Raw genomic sequence first — 19,742 nt, 5'->3', positions numbered from 1 at the left:
ACCAAGAGACTTCTGAGGCCTGAGTCCCAGCCTTGGTTCCTGGAAGGCATTTCTAGACCCATCCTGGGCCAGAAGGAAACACACTGCCCTGAAGGGAATGAGCCAGTCCTGGCAGGATTCACCTCCTACTGACTATAGAGTCCTTGGGCTCTGAATAAACATCACAGGTAGCCAGACAACAGTCACCACAGGCTTTGGGTGAGACTGGCTGGCTTCAGGTGTGACCTGGCATGGGTGGCCATGAGGGAGTGCCCACCTCACAGTAGCCCAGCACAGAGAGTTAGGGACTTTGTCTGCTAAGCCAGAGCATTCTCTTGTATCTTACCAAGTACACCAAGGTGTTACCACGAGGAATACGCAAGAATCACAGCATTACTAGGCTTAGGGCACCCCCAGTGCTCATATGGCTACAGTGACCAAAGACCTAGACCACAATACTCAATTCTCTTTGAATATCTGGAAAGCCTTCTCAAGAGACACAGATTCAAACAAGCCCAGACTGTGAAGACTAAAATAAACACCTCCTCTTCAACACCCAGACACTGAAGAACACCCACAAGCATCAAGAACATCCAGGAAGACAGGACCTCACCAAATGAACCACATACAGTACCAGTGACCAGTCCCAGCGTGATGGAGACAGGTGACCTTTCAGACAAAGAATTCAAAACAGCTGTCCTGAGAAGCTCACTGGACTTCAAGACAACACAGAAGGAATTCAGAAACCTATCAGAGAAATGTAACAAAGACATTGAAATAATAAGAAAAAATGAAACAGAAATTCTGGAGCTGAAAAAATGAACTGACAAACTGAGAAAAGCATCAGAATCTTTCAATAGCAGAACTGACCAAGCAGAAGAAAGCATTAGTGAGCTTGAAGACAGGCTACTTGATAACACATAGTCAGAAGAGAAAAAGAAAAAAAGGAAGCATACCTACCAGACCTGCAAAATAGCCTCAAAAGGGCAAGTCTAAGAGGATACAGAAAGAGACTAAGGTAGAAAAGTTATTCAACAAAATAAGAGAGAACTTTCTAAATCTAGAGAAAGATATCAATATTCAGGTACAAGTAGGTCATAAAACACCAAGCAGATTTAACCCAAACAAAATTACCTCAAGGCATTTAATAATCAGACTCCCAAAGGCCACAGATAATGAAAAGGCTCCAAGGGAAACAAGAAAAAAACCATACAAAGGAGCTCCAGTACATCAGGCAGCAGACTTCTCAGTGGAAACTTACAGGCCAGGAGAGAGTGGTAGCATGACATATTCAAAGTGCTAAAGGAAAGAAACCTTAAACCTAGAATATTATTACACCCTGTAAAAATATTCTTCATGGCCGGGCGCGGTGGCTCACGCCTGTAATCCTAGCTCTCTGGGAGGCCGAGGTGGGCGGATTGCTCAAGGTCAGGAGTTCAAAACCAGCCTGAGCAAGAGCGAGACCCTGTCTCTACTATAAATAGAAAGAAATTAATTGGCCAACTGATATATATATATAAAATTAGCCGGGCATGGTGGCTCATGCCTGTAGTCCCAGCTACTCGGGAGGCTGAGGCAGAAGGATCGCTGGAGCCCAGGAGTGTGAGGTTGCTGTGAGCTAGGCTGACGCCACGGCACTCACTCTAGCCTGGACAACAAAGCGAGACTCTGTCTCAAAAAAAAAAAAAAAAAATATTCTTCAAACATGAAGGAGAAATAAAGACTTTTCTAGACAAAGATATTTCATCAAAACCAGTTCTGTCTTACAAGAAATGCTAAAAAGTTCTTCAATATGAAAGAGAAGGAAGTTCATGAACAATAAGAAATCATCTGAAGGTATAAAACTCACTGATAACAGTACACAAATACAGAATATTCTATTGTATCAACATAATTGCACTGTATAAATCACTTGTATCTTGAGTAGGAAGACTAAAAGGCAAACTTGTCACAAATAACTACAACTTTCTGAGATATAGCATAAAACGATATGGATGGAAATAACTAAAAGTTAAAAAGCAATGGAGGGGGAAGAAATTAAAGTGTAGAATTTCTTTTTGCTTATTTATTTGTTTGTAAGGAGAGTTTCAATATGTTTAAAATTTGTTATAAAATGTTTATTACAAGCTTCATGGTAACCTCAAATCAAAAAATCTACAACAGATCCACAAATAATAAAAAGTAAGAAATTAAAACACACTACCAAAGAAAATCATCTTTAACAAAAGAAGACAGGAAGAAAGAAGAAGACAGGAAAGAAAAGAAAAGAACCATAAAACAACCAGAAATCAAAAAACAACATGGCAGCAATAAGTCTTACATATCAATAATAACATTTAATATGAATGGATTAAACACTCTAATCAAAAGACATAGAGTGGATGAATAGATTTAAAAAAATACTCAACTATATGTTGTCTATAAGAAACCAACTTCATCTATAAAGATGCACATAGACTGAAAATAAAGGGAAGGAAAAAGATATTCCATGCAAATGGAAACCAAAAAAGAGCAGGAGTAGCTATACTTGTATCACATAAAATATATTGCAAGACAAAACCTGTAAAAAGAGGCAAAGAAGGTCATGATATAATGATAAAGGGGCCAATTCAGCAAGAGGATATAACAATTCTAAATATATATGTACCCAATACTAGAGCACCCAGATATATAAAGCAAATATTATCAGAGCTAAAGATATAGATAGACCCCAATAATACAATACAATACAATAATCATTCGAGACCTCAACACTCCACTTTCAGTACTGGACAGGTCATCTAGACAGAAAATCAACAAAGAAGCATTACATTCAACCTGCAGTACAGACCGAGTGGACCTAACAGATATTTATAGAACTCCTCATCCAACAGCTGCAGAATACACATTCTTCTCCGTGGCCCATGGATAATTCTCAAGGATAGACCATATGTTAGGCCAAAAAACAAGTATCAAAAATTTTTTAAAACTTGAAATCATATCAAGTATTTTCTCTAACCATAATGGAATAAAACTAGAAATCAATAACAAGAGGAACATTAGGAATTACAGAAACATAGAAATTAAACAATATGGTCCTGAGTGACCAGTGAATCAATGACAAGATTAAGAAGCAAACTAAAAAATGCCATGAAACAAATGAAAATGAAAACATATCAAAACCTATGGAATACAGCAAAAGCCATAAGGAAAGTTTATAACAATAAAATGCCTACCTCAGGAAAGTAGAAAAACTTCAAATAAACAACCTAATGATGCATCTCAAAGAACTAGAAGAACAAGAGCAAACCAAACTCAAAATTAGAAGAAAATAAATAATAAAGATTACAGCAGAAATAAATGAAACTGAAACAACAAAAATCCAAAAGATCAATGAAACAAAAACTTGGTTTTTTGAAAAGAAACAAATTTGACATACTTTTAGTCAGAACTAAGAAAAAAAGAGAAAAGACCCAAATAAATAAAATCAGAAATGAAAAAGGAGACATTACAACCAGTACTATAAAAATTCAAAGAAACATTAGAGACTAGTATGAGCAACTATATGCCAATAAATTATAAAACCTAGGAGAAAGGGCTAAATACCTAGACATCTATAACCTACCAAGATTGAACCAGAAAGAAATCCAAAACCTGAATAAACCAATAACAATAAGATAAAAGCAAAAATAAAAGGTCTCCCTTCAAAGAAAATCCCAAAATCCGATGCCTTCACTGTGGAATATTACCAAGCATTCAAAGAAGAATTAACATCAATCCTATTTAAACTATTCCAAAAAATCGAGGAGGAGGGAATATTCCCAAACTCATTCTGCGATGCCTGTATTACCCAGATACCAAAACAAGACAAAGACACAACAACGACAAAAATAAAACTATAGACCAATATCTCTGATGAACATAGATGCAAAAATCCTCAACAAAATGCAAGCAAACCTAATTCAACAACACATTAAAAATATTACTCATAATGATCAAGTGGGATTCATTCCAGAGATGCAAGAATGGTTTAACACACACAAATCAATCAATGTGATACATCATATCAACAGAACAAGGAAAACACCACGTGATCATTTCAATTGATGCTGAAAAAGAATTTGATAAAATTCAACATCTTTTCATGATAAAAACTCTCAAAAAAATGGGCATCGAAGCCATATGGACTCACAACAAGCATCACATTGCATGGGGAAAAGCTAAAGCCTTTCCTGTAAGACTTGGAACAAGACAAAGATGCCCACTCTTACCACAGTTATTCAACATAGTACAAGAAGTTCTAGGTAGAGCAATAAGGAAAGAGAAAGAAATAAAGGCATCCAAATTAGAAAGAAAGAAGTCAAATTATCCTTCTCTGCAGATGATACAATATTCTATTTAGAGAAACCTGGAACTTTGAAGAGAGAGTTCAAGAGGGCGTGAAACTGTTAAGAGGTGGCAAGAGACCGATAGTCAACAAGTACCGTAAGGGAAAGTTGAAAAGAACTTTGAAGAGAAACCTAAAGATTCCACCAAAAAACTATTAGAACTGTTAAACAAATTCAATAAAGTAGGACACAAAATCAATATACAAAAACCAGTAGCATTTCTGTATGCCAACTAGAAACAATCCGAAAAAGAAAACAAGAAAGTAATCCTATTTACAGTAGCTACAAATAAAATAAAATGCCTAGGAATAAACCTCACCAAAGAAGTGAAAATCTCTATAATGAAAACTATAAAATATTGATGAAATAAAATGAAGAGGACACACAAAATGGAAAGATACTCCATGCCTGTTGAATCAATATTGTTAAAATGTCCAGACCACTCAAAGTGATCTACAGATTCAGTGCAATCCCCATCAAAAGACCAATGACATTCTTCACAGAAATAGAAAAAAGAATCCTGAAATTTATATGGAACCACAAAAGACCCAAAATAGCCAAAGCTATCCTGAGCAAAAAGTACAAAACTGGTGGAATCATATAATCTGACTTCAAATTATACTTCAGAGCTGTAGTATGCAAAACAGCATGGTACTGGCATAAAAACAGACACATAGACCAATGGAACAGAAGAAAGAACTCAGAAATAAATCCATACACTTATAGTGAACTTATCTTCAACAAAGGTGCCAAGAACATACAGAGGGGAAAGAACAATCTCTTCAATAAATGGTGCTGGGAAAACTGGATGTCCATACGCAGAAGAATGAAACTAGAACTTTATCTCTTGCCATATACAAAAATCAAATCAGAATGGGTTAAAGACTTAAAACTAAGACCTGAAACCATGAAACTACTAAAAGAAAACATTCAGGAAATGCTTTAGGACACTGGTCTAGGCAACGATTTCTTGAGTAATAGACCCAAAGCACAGGAACCAAAGCAGAATCGGATAAATGGTATCATATCAAGCTAAAATACTCCTGTACAGAAAATGAAACAATTAACAAAGGGAAGAGATACCCACAGAATGGGAGAAAATATTTGCACACTACCCATCTGACAAGGGATCAATAACTAGAATATACAAGGAGAAGGAGCTTCAACAACTCAACAGGAAAAAGTCAAAAAATGTGATTAAAAATGGGCAAAGGATCTGAATAGACATTTCTCAAAAGAAGACATACAAATGGTCAACAAATACATGAAAAAATGCTCAACATCATCAGTCATCAGAGAAATGCAAATCAAAACTACAATGAGATATTACCTCACCCTAGTAAAATGTTTTTTATCCATAAGACAGGCAACAATGAATGCTGGTGAGAATGTGGAGAAAGGGAAACCCTTGTACATTGTTGGAAGGGATGTAAATTAGTGCAACTACTACGGAGAACGGTATGGAGGTTCCTTAGAAAACTGAAAATAGAACTACTATATGACCCACCAATCCCACTGCCAGGTATATATCCCAAAGACAGGAATTTGTTATATAGAAAAGATATCTGCATTCCCACATTTATTGCAGCATGATTCACAATAGCCCAGATTTCGAATCAACCTAAATGTCCATCAATAGATGAATGGATAAAGAAGTTGTGGTATGTATACACAATGGAATATTATAAAGCCACAAAAAGACTAAAATCCTGCCATTTGCAACAACATGGATGGAACTGAAGAACATTATGTTAAGTGAAATAAGCCAAGCACAGAAAGACAAATCTTACATGTTCTCACTCACATGTGGGAGCTAAATACTAAAAACAATTGATCTCATGGAGACAGAGAAAGAGGGTTACCAGAGGCTGGGAAGGGTACTGGGGAAGGAGGGATAAAGGGGGGACGGTTAATAGGTACAAAAATATAGTACCCATAATCCCATATAGTACACATATAGATGGAATGAGCAATATTTGATAGCACAACAAAGTGACTATTATCAAAAATAAGTTGGGGTATACTTTAAAATAACTACAAGAGTGGACTTGGAATGTTCCTAACACAACGAAATGATAAAGGCCTGAGCTGATGGATACCCTAATTACCCTGATTTGATTAATTCACATCGTATGCCTGTACCAAAACATCACATATATCCTATAAATACATAGAACTCTTATGTACCCATAATAATGAAAATAAAGAATTTTTAAAAACAAAAAAGAGGCCGGGCGCGGTGGCTCACGCCTGTAATCCCAGCACTTTGGGAGGCCGAGGCGGGCGGATCGCTCGAGGTCAGGAGTTCGAAACCAACCTGAGCAAGAGTGAGACCCCATCTCTACTATAAATAGAAAGAAATTAATTGGCCATCTGATATATATATAGAAAAAATTAGCCGGGCATGGTGGCGCATGCCTGTAGTCCCAGCTACTGGGGAGGCTGAGGCAGTAGAATTGCTTGAGCCCAGGAGTTTGAGGTTGCTGTGAGCGAGGCTGACGCCACGGCACTCACTCTAGCCTGGGCAATTAAGCGAGACTCTGTCTCAAAAAAAAAAAAAAAAAAAAAACAAAAACAAAAAAGAAAGAAGTAAGAAATAGTCAGCACATATGTTGCATCAACAGAGTTAGTTGGTCTTCAGTGAAGAACATTCGGGCAGTTTGTGCTATGGTTTGAACGTTCCCCCAAAACTCATGTTGAAATTTAATTGCCACTGGGAGGGTATGACGAGGTGGGACCTTTAACAGGTGATGGGGTCATGAGGGCCCCACTCTTACGAATGGGTCAGTGCCGTCCTCGTGGGAGTGGGCTTGTCACCACAGGAGTCGCCGTTCTGTCTGGCGCTCAGGCCGCCTCCCCCGCAGCATCCTGCTGCCATACCGTGGCGCGGCAAGAAGGCCCCGCCCGACCTTGGGCTTCCCAGCCTGCAGAGCTGTGAGCCAAATAAGCCTCTTCTTTCGATAAGTCACCCAGCCTGTGGTGTTCTGTCAAGCCAGCAGCCACAAAAGACAGCTGGCAGCAGCGGGCAGCAGCGGGCCTTACCTCTCGTGCTTCTGGACAAGGCGCGGCAGCTGCGCCGCGGCGGCGCTCAGAAGGCCTTGCGCACGGCTCTCCGACGCCTGCAGGCTCCGCACCAGGCACGCTCTGTGGCCGAATCTTTTACTTAGATGATACCTCTTACTAGCCTGGAAAAAGTCCATTAGCTCTTCTACATTATCCTGTTTAAAAAGATTTCAGACAATATGCCTAGTTAAATTTAGAGAAAAATCTTTCTAGATACTTAAAACATTACTCTTCGTTTCAGAAGAATATAAACAGGAAAAGAAACACTGGGACTAACACCTTTAGCCTCCCCGTCCATAACAAGGGTTTATGAGGAAGGTATACACAAATAAGAAATGAGGGCTTTGAAAAGTGCCGTCTAGACCTAGGTGCTAAAAGGTTATCAGAGCGTCTTTACTGCCCTAAGAAATGGAACATAAATTTCACCCAGTCATCCTTCGCCCACGCACCACGCCCCGCTGTGGAGGGAGCTGGAGCTCCGACATAAAGCAGCCATCAGCCCAAGGCCCAGGGGCTCCACACTCAGGAGACCACACGGGTGTGCACAAAGAGCAGCAAGAGTGCTCCTCAATCCACAAAATGAACAAAGCCCAGCCAACACGGGAGAGTAATAATAAGCAGCTTATATCGGGGGTTTTCTCTGGGCCTAGCACTGGGCCAGAAGTATCTCATGCCTCATCTAACTTAACCTAAGGAGAGAATATTATTACTCCCATTTCACAGATGAAGAAACTGAGTCCACATCACACAACTGACAAATGGCTGAGCAGGGATTTGAACCCAGCAATCTAATTTAAGCACAAGGCCTGTGCTCTGAAATCATTATAGGCTGCCTCCAAAAATCCAGCTCTAATCAGTAGACAGCAATGGGACCAGCAGCATCTGCAGTGTCATCCCATGGACTGGCTTCGTTGTCTTTTTACCCGTCGGTGGAAACACTGTCCACGGGACGGATCGCCAAAAGGGTCCACGCTTTGTTAACAGAGACACATGGCGCCGTGGACACGGTGCTTTCCACGGAAAGCCGCAACACCCCCAGGTCTAACACTGGGAGTTAGCGCGGTCCAGACGGTGGAGGCTGCATGGTGGGTCAGAGGTGGCCTAGCATCCCCTTAGAATTACTAGTGACACCATCCCTGCCACAGGGACGCTGCCACGTGTCCCTGTTCTCCGCAGCACTGGGGCCGTGTGTTGGGGATGTGAGTCTGTTGATGCCCAAGTAATGCCGTGGGGTCTGGATGCCTAACGAGGAACGCGACAGAATTCCCAATTATGTACTTTCATTACAGGTTTGATGGGAAAGCCTAGATTGCAATGCAGAGGCTAGCCTGTTCTCCTTACGTCCCGGTGCCTTGTGAGAGTGGCCCTCTCTTCCCGACAGGCTGGTGACAATTACGTGGTTTCTTCCTGGGATGGCCCTGACGGTCTCAGCCCTCACGTACTGGGCCGGTGCTGGTCGGGCGTCCCCAAGGGAGAGCGGGGCCAGCCTTTGCTTTGCCAGTGGTTGCTGAATGCTGAGTCTCGTGGCTCCAACGCCAAGGACCCGCTCACGGACGCAGAGGCAGCCGTGCTCACACCTCCTCCTCGCCCTATGCCGTCTTTCACCCCGCTGCGGCGACGGCAGTCACAGAGCTGGCTGCAAACCTCGATTCACCCTGGGCGGACGCAGCTCGTTCTGCAGTGTGTGGAACCTACACTTCCAGTGCAAGCAGGGAGTTTCAAATAGGGAAATTTAACCATCAAGCCAACTTTCTGGAATGATTTTCACTTATAAAGATAACACTGAAATAGCAGAGTGACTGCTACGTCAGAAAAACACACTGCGCAAGAACCACAGGTTCACATTCGTAAAATGAACAGGACACTGCACCGAGGAGCAAATCAACCCCTCGGACTGAGCACGCCAGACGATGCCCCACGCCCTCCAGCATCATCCACAGGCGCCTGGCTGTTGATAGACAGAGACTGGCTCATAAACCAGAAGAGGCAGCCTGTCTAATGACTGATGACATCTGCACTTCTCAAATATGTTATTCACAGTCAAAACAGAAAATTCCGCAAAGTTAAACAGGAGTTTGCTGTGACTTCCCTCACGACCAGCTGGAGCATGCTGTCAGCACCCACAGTAACACAGGGACAGGCAAAGAAGTGCCTTCTTGCAAACCAGGGATGCCACTCTGTACACGTGTGCTGTGCGTGCGCCCCGTGCCTGTTAATGTTAATACTTCACGCAGGCCTCATAAGAAATTCCACAGAAAAGCCAACAGTCTCAGATAAACTATTTTCACTATCACCTTAGAAATTATTCAGTCTGCATTAATAACATTCACACTCAAGCTTACATGCAAAAACACACGAATGCATCCAGATATATCTAGACACAGATACTAAACCCTACATGCACATCAATACACACATATGCATACATATTTAATTTTTCACTGCTATATACATACATACAACACATTATATGTCATGCCAAGCACTAACTTTCCATGGATCAGCTCATTAAATCTGCATCACACCCCTGTGAGTATGGGGGCTCTTTTGTGCCCATCTTACAGGTGAGGAAACTGAGGCTCAGAGAAGTGAGGTAACTTGCTCAAGTTTGCACAGCAGGTGACTGGTGGAATGCACCAGCCTGAGTCCACAGCCTGTATGCCAAGCCACCACCTGCCCTGCTTACCAGAACCTCACTCACACACCAAGAGGCACAAGGAAGAGAAAGTTAGCTAATAGGCACACGGCACAAAAGGAGAGACAGGACTTAACCCTGAAAGAGAGGAGAAATTTACTGAAACAATTCAGGAAAGCTACTCTCCCATCACAGTAAGCCTAAATTTGAGGTATTACCTGTATTTTAGAATAATTTTGCAGCAACATTTTAGCTGCCTCTGGCTTCAATTCCCCTTTGAACATAGCACTTTTTATCTGTGTAAAAAAGATGCTATGCAGCTCGTTTCTCTGGAAAACAGCCAGCTGCCTGTGAGCCTTGGCGAAGTCTTCCTCCTGCTGCAAGGCGAGCGCCTTCCTCAGCTGCTCCTGCTCCCGGCTGTGGAGGCTTCGCAGGAGGCTGCTGCACTCTGTAGCGGACTGTGCAGAGGAGAGGCAGCATGTGAGAGACCAGCACACTGAACACATGTGCACACACGCACGAAATGCAATGTGTGTGCACATGTGCACACACGCAATGTGGACACGCACACACATATGCACTATAATATGTATCTGCACACAGCGTGCACACACAGGCAATGTGTACACTCATGCATACACATGTGTGCACACACAGGCAATGTGTACACTCATGCATACACATGTGTGCACACACACAAGGCACAAGTACATGTGCACCCACACAGTACATACACATGCATGCAGCAACACAGAGTGCACATAGACATACACACGTGTGCACGCACACGCACACACACACACACACACACACACATACACACAGTCCTCAGCTGACAATGAGAAGCTCCTAACCCACAGCATATGCTGTTACAACCTGGCCTCCCTGTTATCTCAATGTTTCCCAGAACAATCTCAGAGCAGAAAATTCAGAGGGGTGGTAATCTGCAAATCCAACTGCCTGAGAATGGTCTGAATGGAAATCTTAAACATCAGTGGCTCTTGCTGTTAGGCCCACAAGATAATTGCCATTATCTTTCATTCTCACTTCATTGAAGGGAAAAATGCCAGCAATCAGGCCCTAGTGGAGATCCTTTGGGTAAAAGACAGGCAGAAGAAGAGTTAAGAAATGGCCACGTGGATGCCTGTGTCTTACAGGGCTGTTTGAGGAAAGGACGGAAACTCACCTCTACCGAGCTCCTGCTGCAGCCCCACGCCAGGCCACCCACTGCTCTTAACTCTGTGCGGGCAGCAGAATTCCAGAAGTGGCCCCAAGATTCCCAGCCCCTGGCACACATGTCCTGTAAATTCCTGTCCTTTGAGTGTAAGTTTAATTGTGACGGGATGATCACTCCTGTAATGAGGTTTACAGCAAAGGTGAGTGTAATTAAGGTCCCTAATCAGTTGCCTTTGAGGTAAACAAAGGGAGACCATCCCAGTGGGCCTGACTTCATCGGTGAGTCCTTAAAAGAGGGACTGGGTTCTTCCAGAAGACGCAGACCCACTCGTGCTGGCCTCAGAGAAACAAACTGCCATGTTTTTAACTGTCCATGGAGAGAGAAAGCTTCTAGGAGCTGAAGGCCTCAGGCCTCCACCCGCAAGGCTGTGAAAGCTGCAGAAAGCCCGTGCCGCTTGGGCAGGACCCCCAGTGCCCGAGGAGGACAGGGCCCAGCTGAGGCCTCGACTGCAAGCTGGTGACAGCCTGAGCGAGGTCCCAGTGCAGCTGCGCCCAGACACCTGACCACAGGAACTGAGATAAGAAGTCACTAAATGTTGGCGATTTGTTACACAGCAACAGAAAACCAACACCCTCCACTTTTTAGGGGAAGAAACACAAGCTCAGAGAAGTTAAGGGCATTTCCCAAATCCCCCCCCCAGTGCTCAGGAGGGAAGGAAAGGTGCCGAAAGCCAATCCTCAGGCCCCAAGCTGTGAAACCAGACGGGCAGTGGGCAGGGCAGCAGGCTGGCGGAGCGGGGCAGGACAAGGTGCTCACAGAGAGCAGGCCCCGGCCATGGGAGGCGGGAGGCTGCGGGACCGTGCCTGGCTGGGCCGAGCAGGGAAGGCAGACGGGGCTGTGCCGCGCAGCTCCTCCAGGATAAGTAAGATCGGATGCTCTACAGCCGCCCTGAATTCCCCACTCTCAGGGAACGATGTCAGCAGCTCCCCAGTTTCTCAATCTCAGACCTGCTCACCCCCCTTCCCATTACCAACAAGAGCCCATGGGGGTGACAGACTCGGCTTTGTCTTTTTCTGTCTTTCTAGTTCCTTTCACGTACTTCTCAATTTTTTTAGAATCTGGGCCAGAAAAAGGAAGCATTAATTATTTAAAGCCACCCAAGAAGTCCAACAGCCAACACATGACAGCCCCTGTCCACAGGTGCTCATAGCAAAGCCCGTGGATAAGAAGAGCAGCAGCCACAGGCTAGACGTGAGGGACTTCCCTGTGCCTCCTCCTGGCCCTGCCAGCACCCATCCCAATGTCCATGGTTGCCTGGGCCACCAAATAACAACTCAGCCCTTTGGAAAAAGCCGCTTTTATTAAAAAGGATTGGATTAGACTCTCTGAGTCACTCTAGTGCAGAGAAATGGCATTTGCAGCATTCACAGCTGACTTGATCTAGATCGAAGAATGCCATTCACCAACAACCACGAGGGTGGCAGGACCCTGACCGTGGGCACTGCAAGGACATGCTGCCATGAGTGACTAGCTGGTGCCCAGTTAGGTTGGTTCCTCCATCAAAGTGACCTTCTTTTCTGATAGTATAGAATCTGACAAGTCCCAAACCTCAATTTATTTTAACTAATAAAAATGAAAAATAGGGTAAAATCCATTTAGCTCCTCACAGCTAAGACAGAAAGCACACACACACACACACACAAATCCTAAAACAAAACTTTCTGTCCTTGTTTAGAATTATGTCGCTGCTGAAGAATAAGGTATGAGGCAAAGATACATTTGTGTCATTGTAAAACACCCTCTCAGATACATTTAGATGGGACCCCTGTGCCTACTTCTTTCTTATGGTGAGTTCAGACACTTGCAGAAATATGGCCAACCCTTAACCCAGTTCAACCTCCTATGGCACAGTTGAGAAAACTCAGCCTTAAAATAGGGGCTGCCCACCCACAGGCCAGCCAAGCAAAGAAGGTCTTGCATGGAAACAAGTGAGAGGCCCTAGAGAGTACTGGGGACTGTGGTAAAGTATAGAGCAATCTACCTGCGGGCAGCCACTATTCAGTCCACCAAAGCATATGCAGGAATATGGGCCTAACATGGCCAAATCTTCAAATCTTCCCATTCTTTAAGAGAAGCTGGAAATTTGGCTTTTCTTATATAGTAAGTTTTGTATTTTAAATATTGTCAACAAATGTACATTTTTAAAGGAATATTAAAATAATGATCACTCACCTCCAACTCCCTAGTGAACTTTCCAATAAAATGGACTTTTTTCAGGGGAGATAAGGCACATGGACACTCTGGCTTCAAACACCTAGAATAGCGACTTGTCCCATGGAGGGAGTGGGGGACACAGACCTTCGGGGACGGAACCTCAGTTCTAGTTTGAGAAGCATGAGGCTTGGTCAGGGGGCAGGAGTAACTGCTACGCACAGTGTCGACGCTAGGAAAAATATGAGATCATGCTCAGGAAGTTGCGATTGTACTAAATTATACTCCCTGCACTCAATGTAGCAGGACAGGCAAACTATAGAAATGCTTTATAAAAATAAATTCCAGAAATGGTTAAAATGTAAGAGTTCTTGCACTTAGGAATCTTTTCCTTTAAGATAGAGATTCACAAAGGGGCTATGAAGCCTTAGGCCGCACAGAGCAGGGTTCGGCCTGGCCTCTTCTTCCTCAAGTAGCTGGGAAATGGCGGGCATAGAAGACAGACCCCAGAGGGAGGACTCAGCCTCGAAGTGCCAGTGATTGGCTACAGGAAGCTGGGTTGCAAGGGGCTTGCCCTCTGGGCCTCAGTTTGCCAATCTGTAGGTAGAAGAATCTCACATATTCTATGCCATGGGAGCCATTAGGATAATATTAAATTATGAACCATGGAAAGCACTCCCCAGGGCTGACACTGCCAAGCAGTGACCGAAGTACTGTGCAGGTAGATTAGCCTACTTATTCTCACAACAGTCCTCTGAGACAGGCACCATTACTCTCCCTATTTTAAGGTGGTGGAACTAGATCAGGGTGACTGAACAATGCGACTTCCAGAAGAACCCGGTGAGGCTCCCACCCCAAGTGACCTGCTCTTTGTGTCTATACCCTCACTACTCTCCCCGGGGCCTCTCAACGGAGAAACACTTGGAAACAACAGGGACTTACACAGGTGTTTGAATGGGGACAAATCCCATCTCTACACTGATTACAGCCAGCTATCCGTACCCGTGGGCTCCACGTCAGCGGATTCAACATCCAAGGATCAAAAATATTTAGAAAACAAACAGATGGTTGCATCTGTACTGAATATGTACACACTTTTTTCTTGTCATTAGTCCTTAAACAAAACAGTACAACTATTTACATAGCATTTCCATTGTGTTAGGTATTTTAAGCAATCTAGAGATGATTTAACATACACAGAAGGATGTGTGTAGGTTATATGCAAATACTACGACATTTTTATTTCAGGAACTTGAGCATCTGCATATTTTTGGTATCCCAGGAGCAGGGGAGGGGTCCTAGGGCCAATGCCTTGGGGTGCTGAGGGATGACTGCACTGAGATTCCTAACTTTATTCAAAAAAGCTGATACTGCTCATTTTGCTTTTCTTTTTAAAAGCTAACTCTAGGTGGAATAATACATCCAAAATATTTTCATGCATTTTATTTCAAGATGACTGCAATATATGACAGGTAGTTATGACGCCCTCTGCGGCCCCATAAGATGGAGAGGCTTTTACAGACTGGAGGGGAGCTAGTTCCAGTAGCTTCTATAGCTCAGATACTATTTTTGGAAGCAGATTGGCTCAACCAAGGCAACTTGTCTCTGGACAGAGCGACCTAGGACACTCACAGGGATGAAGCCTGCCCACGGACACCAGCCAGCAGGTGTGGTGGAGGCGGGAGAGAGGCCGCAGAAAGGCCCTGGAAGGGCGGTTGGGAGGGCTGGGGAGGCTGCAGAATGGAGGAAGCCAGCCGTGATGTCCTTCCGGCCTCTGCGTAGAGAAGCATTGCCCAGGCAGCCTTTTGGTGGCAAAAGCGCTGGAAACATCTGAGATGCCCCAAAGGAGACAACCGCACCAGAGGCGGGACCCTGCCCGGAGTGGCTTGGGCAGGTAAGCTTCTCTGCGCATCAGCTTCCTCGCCTATACGATGGGAACCTCTCAGTCCCTACCTCCCTGAGTTGGTGTGAACATTCATTGAGTGCCACATAATGTGCTTAGCACAATGCCTGACCCACAGTGGATGCCAAGAAGGAGCTGTTATTACTACACACCATATTTTTCAAGAGTACTTAATAAAACCAGAAAATGTGTATGCTGTGATGTAAATAAAAGCAAGCAAGATATGCAATTACATGAACTGCATACGCCTTATTTATAAAAAAAAATACATAAAGCAACAGGCCAAGATGTACCCGGAATCTGAGGGCCGGGTGAAGCAGAGCGATCCCTGCGTGCCCAGGGCCAGGCACACGGCAGGAAAGCAGTCACCAGCCGAACGTGACCCTGTGCCGCCGAGTTGTGAAACAGGCTCCCCTAGTTGTTTTTCGGGATTTTGGGGGCTGGAATCAGCAAACTTTTCTGTAAAGGGCCAAATATTTTAGACTTTGTAGGCCACATAAGGTCTCTGTCACATATTCTTTGGTTTTTGTTTGTTTGTTTTTTACAACCTTTAAAAATGTAAAAACAATTCTCAAGTAGAGGGCTCCACCCAGGTAGGACTGGGCTCAGGGGTGCTCACTTGCTGGCCACAACCTTCAAGTATTTTCTAAGCCTCCCTGTTAAACATGTACTACTTTTACAGGACAAAAATGATAAATTTAGGAAACAAGAGAAAGAGAGAGGTAATAGGATCTTTCAGGGGCTGAATCACTGAATAGCGTATTCAACGCACTCCTCCTAGGGACACCTGCAATTGGACATCACAGCCTTCTGTAAACCACGCCCTCCACAGACGCGCTTAGCCATCAGTGAGCCTTTCTACTCTCTCTCTAACCTCGCCTGACACTGTAAACATATCTCTACTGTAGCATGGCTGAATGTCTCATTTTTCATATCTTTCAATAGACTATAGACTTCTTGAATGCAAGAACCATGTCTCATTGTTCTCTGTACCTTCCCTGCCTGGCCCAGTGCCTGAGAGACAATAAGTACCCAATACATGCTTGCTAAATCAATCTGGATGGAGGGGAGGGTGGAGGATGGATGGATGGGGAGACGGATGGTTGGATGGGTGATGGGTGGATGGATGCACGGGGGGGAGGGGGGAATGGATGCACAGGTGGGTGGATAGATGGGGAGACGAATGATTGGATGGGTGACAGGTGGATGGATGCACAGGCGGGTGGATGGATGCACAGGCGGGTGGATGGATGCACAGGGGGGGATGGATGCACAGGTGGGTGGATAGATGGGGAGACGGATGATTGGATGGGTGATAGGTGGATGGATGCACAGGTGGGGGGATGGACGCACAGGCGGGGGGATGGACGCACAGGCGGGGGGATGGACGCACAGGCGGGGGGATGGATGCACAGGCGGGGGGATGGATGCACAGGTGGGTGGATAGATGGGGAGACAGATGATTGGATAGGTGATAGGTGGATGGACGCACAGGCGGGGGGACGGACGCACAGGCGGGGGGATAGACGCATGGGGGGGACGGACGCACAGGCAGGGGGACGGACGCATGGGGGGGACGGATGCACAGGTGGGGGGACGGACGCAAAGACGGGGGGACAGACGCACAGATGCGTGGATGGATGCACAGGCGGGTGGATGGATGGACAGGCGGGTGGATGGATGGACAGGTGCGTGGATGGATGTACAGGTGCGTGGATGGATGCACAGGTGCGTGGATGGATGCACAGGCAGGTGAATGGATGCACAGGTGCGTGGATGGATGGACAGGCAGGTGAATGGATGCACAATTGCGTGGATGGATGGACAGGCAGGTGGATGGATGCACAGGTGGGTGGATGGATGGACAGGCAGGTGGATGGATGCACAGGCAGGTGGATGGATGCACAGGTGTGTGGATGGATGGACAGGCAGGTGGATGGATGCACAGGCAGGTGGATGGATGCACAGGCAGGTGGATGGATGCACAGGCAGGTGAATGGATGCACAGGTGTGTGGATGGATGGACAGGCAGGTGGATGGATGCACAGGTGTGTGGATGGATGGACAGGCAGGTGGATGGATGCACAGGTGGGTGGATGGATGGACAGGTGCGTGGATGGATGCACAGGTGTGTGGATGGATGCACAGGCAGGTGAATGGATGCACAGGTGTGTGGATGGATGGACAGGCAGGTGGATGGATGCACAGGTGGGTGGATGGATGGACAGGCAGGTGGATGGATGCACAGGCAGGTGGATGGATGCACAGGCAGGTGGATGGATGCACAGGTGCGTAGATGGATGGACAGGCAGGTGGATGGATGCACAGGCAGGTGGATGGATGCACAGGCAGGTGAATGGATGCACAGGTGTGTGGATGGATGGCCAGGCAGGTGGATGGATGCACAGGTGTGTGGATGGATGGACAGGCAGGTGGATGGATGCACAGGTGTGTGGATGGATGGACAGGCAGGTGGATGGATGCACAGGTGTGTGGATGGATGGACAGGCAGGTGGATGGATGCACAGGTGCGTGGATGGATGGACAGGCAGGTGGATGGATGCACAGGTGCGTGGATGGATGGACAGGCAGGTGGATGGATGCACAGGTGGGTGGATGGATAAATGACAAATCCCTGAGAGGAAGGGGAGAGGCAAGGAAGGAGCACTTGCCTTTCAGAGCTGCCTTACCCTTTCACTAGCACACTTCAGCAACTCTTCTGCTTCCTCCATGGCCACCATCTCCCTCTGGTACTGGCTTTCTGTCTTCTTTCTTGTTTCCAGATCACATTCAGCCATCAATGCCACCATCTTCCGATCATACTCCTCTTGTATTTCATTTTCCAGCAACAGAAACTGCTTTTTGAAAACAGCACCCAACCTCCTCTCCACTTGGGGTGAGAGGTGGCCACTGCTGCTGAGATTTTTCAGCAGAAGAGCAATGATATCCTTGCTGATTTGGGCTCGACAAGCCTCCAGGTCTGCATCTGCTCGATTCAGGGTTGCAATCTCCAACCTTGGAAACACAAAAGTCAAAAGAATTTCATTACATGGAATTGCAACAAAAACCAAAGGTTCCTCAAAGCTCAAAGGTTTTAAATTATTTGTAGTTAGGGCCTTTCTTTCTTCCTCCTTCTCTTTTCTTCCTCCCTGCCTTCTGCTCCATTCATTGACTGAAGACCAGTCACTAAATTAGTGGATATTTATTTAATAAATCTGTAAGCTCCCATGCTACAAACAATAAGGAGTATAACTAATATAAGACATGGTCTCTGTCAACAAGTAACAAGTCAACAGTAACAAGGAGACCAAGAGGAAAAAATGGATAGCTAGTATATTTGAACAATTTAAAAATAAAGTTTATTTTGCTTTTTTTCCAATTAACAATTAATTTATGAACATGATAACTCAATGTAAAGGCAACTAAATCCCATCCTATCCTGGATGGGAGCCCAGAGCAGAAGAAGGATATTAGATTATCAACCACAGAAATCTGAATAAAGCCTGGACTTTAGTTAATAACAATGCATCCATATTGGCTTATTAATTGTAATAGATATAAGATACTAATATACATTAATAATAGGGAAAACTGGGCATATGACATGAGAAAACTCTGCCTTATCCTCTCAATTCTTCTGTAAATTTAAATCTGCTCTAAAAATAAAGTCTTCTTGAAAAATATTTACGAGATCCTTCACAGGGTCGTAATGTTCTGAAACTTGATTGTGGTGGTGGCTGTGCAACTGCATACACTTAGTGACACGTCACACTACACTCTTAAAATGGGTGAGATTTTACGGTATATTATTTATCCCTCTACAAAGATGGAAAAAGATACACAGGGAAAAATTAATTTACGTTCATGGTGCAAAATATGGAAAATAAAGACAAATAGAACAAGATTTCATTCACTGTGAGCTCATCATTCAGTCAGGCCCAGTGGCTCACACCTACAATCCCAGCACTCTGAGAGGCCAAGGTAGAAGGATCGCTTGGGGCTGGAAGTTCAAGACCAGCCTAAGCAACATAGCAAGACCTCAGCTCTACCAAAAAATTTAAAAATTAGCTGGGAGTAGTGGCATGTAGTCCCAGCTACACAGGAGGCTGAGGCCCAAAGTTTGAGGGTGAGTTATGAGCCACTGAACTCCAGCCTGGGTGACAGAGTGAGACAAGGAAGGAAGGAAGTTTGAGGGTGAGTTATGAGCCACTGCACTCCAGCCTGGGGGAGGAAGGAAGTGGGGAGGGAGGGAGGGAGGAAGGAAGCAAGGAAGGAAGGAAGGAAGGAAGGAAGGAAGGAAGGAAGGAAGGAAGGAAGGAAAGAAGGAAGGAAGGAAGGAAGGAAGGAAAGAAGGAAGGAAGGAAGGAAGGAATCAAGGCATTATTTTGTTATATTTTCTTCCAGTTT

The 19,742-nt window shown here is 44.8% G+C and overlaps 1 protein-coding gene across 6 annotated transcripts in view; it reads right to left on the bottom strand.

Annotated features, from left to right (window-relative positions):
- Positions 1-19,742, bottom strand: part of EVC2 (EvC ciliary complex subunit 2) — a 149,592-nt gene that overhangs the window by 80,705 nt on the left and 49,145 nt on the right. For all 6 annotated transcript variants that reach the window (XM_012739712.2, XM_075992952.1, XM_020283645.2 and 3 more), the window contains 3 exons: positions 18,026-18,350; positions 10,263-10,502; positions 7,389-7,564 (listed from right to left, as the gene is read on the bottom strand). In XM_012739712.2, the coding sequence (XP_012595166.2) occupies positions 7,389-7,564; positions 10,263-10,502; positions 18,026-18,350 (741 nt within the window). The remainder of the gene's footprint in view (positions 1-7,388; positions 7,565-10,262; positions 10,503-18,025; positions 18,351-19,742) is intronic.

Source organism: Microcebus murinus, chromosome 16, assembly GCF_040939455.1.
Source record: "Microcebus murinus isolate Inina chromosome 16, M.murinus_Inina_mat1.0, whole genome shotgun sequence".
NCBI classification, from domain to species: Eukaryota; Metazoa; Chordata; class Mammalia; order Primates; family Cheirogaleidae; genus Microcebus; species Microcebus murinus.
The sequence above is the reverse complement of the archived record's forward strand: the minus strand, read 5'-3'. Positions and strand labels throughout refer to the sequence as shown.